General features: G+C 40.6%; 1 protein-coding gene across 1 annotated transcript; it reads right to left on the bottom strand.

The window, feature by feature from the left end:
• Positions 1-713: 713 nt before the first annotated feature.
• On the bottom strand, positions 714-3,224 carry LOC106460723 (transcription factor HES-4-A-like). The gene is made up of 3 exons (XM_013920460.2): positions 2,802-3,224; positions 2,460-2,555; positions 714-1,735 (listed from the first exon to the last, which is right to left on the bottom strand). The coding sequence occupies exons 1-3, from the start codon at positions 2,844-2,846 to the stop codon at positions 1,055-1,057; spliced, it is 822 nt and encodes a 273-aa protein (XP_013775914.1). The 5' UTR covers positions 2,847-3,224; the 3' UTR covers positions 714-1,054.
• Positions 3,225-5,320: the final 2,096 nt, after the last annotated feature.

Here is a 5,320-nt window from a genome sequence, read left to right as displayed (position 1 = left end):
CTTTATTTTTTTCTAATTTTTTGAAATATTAGGCCCAAATTCGCCCCCCCCCCCAGTTGCATAGTGGTATGTCTGCGGACTTATACTGCTAGAAACCGGATTTCGATACCCGTGGTGGGCAGAGCACAGATAGCCCTTTGTATAGCTTTGTGTTTAATAACAAACAACAACAATGTCCAAATTCTCATGATAATGTTATTATTGTAGAAACATGATGAAAAAGTTGAATAACAATAAGAATAATAAAATCTAACTCCAGTACTAGTGGTGGAAATATCGGTCTCTCCTCGGTGGTATTGTTTCAGTTTTTTATTGCATGTGTGCGACTCATTTTATTAAGGATCCAGTAACCAACGGTCATGGGTACACCAGTAATTCGATGCATACATAACTTAAGGTGGTATATTGATTACTTGGTTAATTTTAGTTCTAATCAGACTGTGTATAGCTTGCGTTGATCAGAAGTTAATGACAACGAACGTCGGATATTTTACAATCATATTATTAAAGATGTTCATTCGTCGATCTAGCTTATCACCGAGATCATTAGGCTTTCTCTTCATGGAAAGGAAATATTTAGATTAAAATGTTAATGTTTCCTTATGAATTGCCATTACCGAGAATATTATGATACCATTTTAAATATTATCCAATTCCATGTTGTTAATTCAGTAAATAACGCATACACACAAAACGAATATTTATTTTAACATATACTTTTAATGTTTAGCATTTACCAAATGCTTCAGATGTTCTGATGAATGATAAATGTACAATATATATATATATATACAAATCAAATGATGATAATAAATTACAAAGCACCGGATTCTCCGAACTGAAAACAGGTAGAATATATCACAGCTAACCAATCTGCCTCTTTGGAAATCTCACGAACAGATATCTTCTGATTATGTTCAGACACACACACTTAGTGTCTAAATAACTAAGTATTACAGAACGTGAGAGTGTCTATTATTGTATGGCACGTCAGGATTTCTACTGAAGTTCGTCTATAAAGTAATTGTCTCAATGTTATAAAGTGGTAACCATATTACCATGGTCTCCAAACATGCTCGGTTTCTGGTTTCTCTTGCTGGTGAAATGGAGCAGGAGATATAGGTTCAAACACTGGTCCAGAAGTGATCAACACGGGAGACGTGGTAGACGTGTAAGTAACAGGACTAGGACTGGATAGTGACCTATCGCTGGCAGCAGGGCTCAGAATACCCGATGACCCCAAGACACTAACCGGACCCGATGGGATAGACGACATGACCGGCGAGTAAGTAGATAAATGATTTTGATTGGTCAGCCCCTCTCCAGGGAGAAGAAAAGCAATTTCTCCATTCTGAAGGCGAGTTGGTACAAGTTGTATACCTTCGAAGAGTTTGGTGTCAATGGTTGTGGTGCTAGCAGGAACCTGAATATGGACGGGACTCAAGGACGGAAGACTGTAGTTACCAGAGGTCTGGGGATAAGTGGGACTCAGACCAGACAAACAGTCAGCTAAGTGGTTCATAAGCCTCTGTCGAACAGAAAGGTCGATTCCTTTCATTCCACTCAAGTAGCGGGAGACTTCATTGGCACATTCGTTGAAACCAGCTCTGAACTTTGACATGGCTGAAGGGTCACTTAGGGAACAAGCCGTTATCTGTTGACGTTGAAGGTTCTGAAGGTGTTTTACCGTCATTTCCAAAATGTCAGCTTTTTCCAGCTTCGAATGTCGAGCATTCTGAAACATAAACAATGAAACTTATAAGCAAGTTTTAAAAGAGTTATTCTAACATTAAGAATATTTCCCTTGTAACACTCAAAATACATTCCTTTATCCTGTTCTACACTTGTTCCAACACCTACCAACTGCACATTTCTTTTCAATTCTTAAAACTTTTGTTCCACTACGGCCCCCACACACTTTCACCTCCTTACAGAAAATAACACAACGGGTATATTCTCGACCGAGGAAACACCTGGCTAGGCCTTTCACGTTGTCTTGAGACCCGTGGGAACATTTCTCACGAGCAGCTTTGTTCCGCTAGGGCACGCAAGACGTTATTCACTATCTGCTCCTCACAGTTGCCCTACACGTGCCCCACATGGCGGTTTCTTTTTACAAAGATTATGGAAGTGACTCATCATGCAGAGGTTATACATTACTAAACATCTACCCCAGAGTTTAAAACTCAAAATTTAAAAGTTTGGTTGTTTGTAATTAAGCACAAAGCTACACAATGGGCCATCTGTGCTCTGTCCACCACGGGTATCGAAATCCGGATTCTAGCGTTGTAAGTCCGCAGACATACAGATTTAAAAGTACAATAATTACAGAAAACACATCAATAATTAACTTTAGAAAAGACGTAAAAAACATTAATACTATAAACACGTAACACAACGAGTAACTGTTGTTCAGATTAACGACGATGGTATAACGATATAAATTCACATGTACTTACATCTTTCTTCAAAGCATCCAATATCAAGTTTTTTAGCTCCCCTAGACTGTTGTTGATACGAGCACGTCGTCTCTTTTCCATGATAGGCTTGGTGCTCTGAGAAGAAAAAAAAAGACACGGTTCTTGTTAAGTTTGAACATAAATGACGTCTCTCTATATAACAAGATCTTCAGAAATATCGGTTTGTTTTTCAAGAAAGCATGACTAAAAGTTGATTGCCATCATAGCTTCTTAAAGTAAATTATGTCTATTTATATAATAAAGTTTCAACAAGTGTTGTATTATGGTCAAAGGTAATAGATCAAAAGAAATAGGTTGTCATTAATTGAAATTAATTCTTACCCTGCGATTTTCGCTGGTTTTCATTGAGGATTTTTCAGAAGGCATCTTTCTGTATAGCAATCCTTCACACTGGTGGTTTTGCTGTGTAACGATTCAGACAGGTAGTACTCAAATGTGTTGGCTCGTAGCCAAACTGAAACTGATGGTATGTAGCTGTTGAGCTCAGGAACGTGACTGGCGCTAAGTGAACACGAGCACGTGGTACGTTAAACTGTGGGAAAGAACCATGAGAAGCAAGGTTTTATGGCTGCTCGGGGTCAACAGAGTGTGTCGAGGCAGTAGGCATGAGATACGAAGGGGCGACACTTTCCCACGCTGTGCTGCACCAATCATAGTGCAGGCATGCGGGTTTATTGATAGGTGTGATTGCTGTGGCTCGCGACACGTGATCGCCGAGTGGTCAACGAACATCCCGACAAGCTCTTCCCCCCTTCCCTCCCGATTGCTTCCCCACCTTCCTGTAAAGGCATCAGCTCTCCTCTACTTGTAAATCAGAGCATACATCTGCCAGAGCGGCTGCAGTACACGTGCCGTAGCTTTTTATCAGCAAGCAGAGGAACGCGTCTGAGTGTGGGAAAACTCCGCCTTCCTCAAGGAAAGAGCCCGAGGACAAGCTCATCAAACAGGCGTTCTGTGGTAAAAACAACCGGTTCTGCCATAACTTCACAGCACAAGCCTTACACGTGGGCTGTCGTCTTGTGGCGCACCCCCCCCCCCAAACTATATCCACCTATCATTTAACTACAGTTGTGTCTCATTTATAGTCTTCAGGTAACTTACATTCATATGGATGTATGCTTCTGTGAGCGCATGCGTGTGAATGTATTTATAAAATGACTTTGTGTAGTACATATACACCTATAATGATCACTGTTTACTAAAACTGTCCATAGGTTGAAGATGAAATAGAAAGGTGAGAAATAAGAACTTCAATTGTTATTAGCTCAAGAGGTAAGCCTTTTATACAGCGTATAGCAGCATTATCTGTCAGTTCTCGGAAATGGATCAGAATTGGATCAACGGTCCCTACATGTTGATATTTTCTGTATTTGACCTATCTGATACTTGTGTTATTTACCATGTTACTTTGTATTCAGAGCCTGGCAAGGTCTAGTGTTTAGGGCACTTGGCTCACTATCTGGGGGTCGCAAGATCGAATTCCGTCATCAAACGTGTTCGCTCTTTCAGCCGTGTCAATCGCATAATACGTTGGTAAAGAGTCCAAGAGTTGGCGGTGGGTGGTTTAGACTGGCTGCCTTCCCTTTAGTCTATCACTTCTACATTAGAGAGATAGCCCTCGAGTAGCTTTGGGCGAAATTCAACAAAGGAACTAACAAAATTTGTATTGAATTCTGAACAGGAAAAGGTACACTTTCGTGACGAAATGCCGTAACTACAGTAATTAAACAAATTCATGGTGACTGGGAATCATAAAGACTGAGATGCGTTGTAATGTCTTTCTGGAAAGTATCCTGCGTTGTTAACTAGGCCTTACTATACATTCCTTAGGAAGGCCACTCTCTTCCGCTATAAGAATCCAATTAACAGTAGGTGGTGGAAGGCCGACAGTCACAAGTGGGGGAGAGGGCCAAAGAGGGAAGTTTCTAACACACACACACACCGGCCTTCTGCTTCGCTATACCGTGGGAACATAGTGGCAGCCGTTGTGCATTGATGACCTCGTCTCGCCCTAGTGCACCCCACGTAGCTGGGTGGCTGCACGCTGGTAATCGGCTGAACTCGCGCGCACACGTGCCATCATTGTCTGTGGCACACTTGGCGCGCGGCTATGACCTGCATTCCACCACTGTATAGCGTGATGGCTGTAATAACCCTATTCAGACTAACGACGACCAGATGATCTTTCCTGCAGTCCTCTTTCTTCAATCAATGCTCCCCCCTTTCATCTTTTTCAAACATTAACTATACTTGGATTAAAAAAAACGATATCAATAGCTACACAGTGATATGTTAGCGCAAGGTTCGAACCTCCGATTTTTGCGTTATTAATCTTACTTTTCCAAAGGCTCTCAGGAAGTTTGGCTGATGGCATGATACTGGTATTAAATTTGAAGCCCCCAATGGCACAACGGCATGTCTGAGGACTTATAAGTCTAGAAACCGGGTTTCAATACCTGTGGTGGGAAGAGCAAAAATCGCCCATTGTGTAGCTTCAAACAAACAAAGGAGAAATTAAATTCGAAACACAAATATTTTTTTGACATAAAACCTGTCCAGTGTACTGCTATTTAATAACTCTGTTTCAAACAAATAAACAAAAACTTTATAAAGCATTCACTACGCTATTTTATTGTCGTTTATTGGTATGATAAACTTCAAAGGCCATGTCTGTATAAAACTACAACAACTAGTGTATGGTTTGATTACATAGGCCTGCGATGGTTTTATTGTCTTGAATTTTTACATGTTCTACATACGGTAATTCCTGTACGCTGAATCTGAAATTGATGTTCATTTTTCCCATCATATACAGATTTTTCACAAAAAGTCATATGTAC

Source organism: Limulus polyphemus, unplaced genomic scaffold, assembly GCF_000517525.1.
Source record: "Limulus polyphemus unplaced genomic scaffold, Limulus_polyphemus-2.1.2 Scaffold822, whole genome shotgun sequence".
NCBI classification, from domain to species: Eukaryota; Metazoa; Arthropoda; class Merostomata; order Xiphosura; family Limulidae; genus Limulus; species Limulus polyphemus.
This window is presented reverse-complemented; position numbering and strand designations above follow the sequence as displayed.

What these genes read in the sequence shown, in the direction of transcription:
- LOC106460723 (XM_013920460.2), bottom strand. Translation starts at nt 2,846, where the DNA reads ATGCCTTCTGAAAAATCCTCAATGAAAACCAGCGAAAATCGCAGG. An exon ending in AAACCAGCGAAAATCGCAGG is followed by an intron (nt 2,556 to 2,801) that starts GTAAGAATTAAT and finishes TTTTCTTCTCAG; the next exon opens with AGCACCAAGCCTATCATGGA. An exon ending in TGGATGCTTTGAAGAAAGAT is followed by an intron (nt 1,736 to 2,459) that starts GTAAGTACATGT and finishes TTTATGTTTCAG; the next exon opens with AATGCTCGACATTCGAAGCT.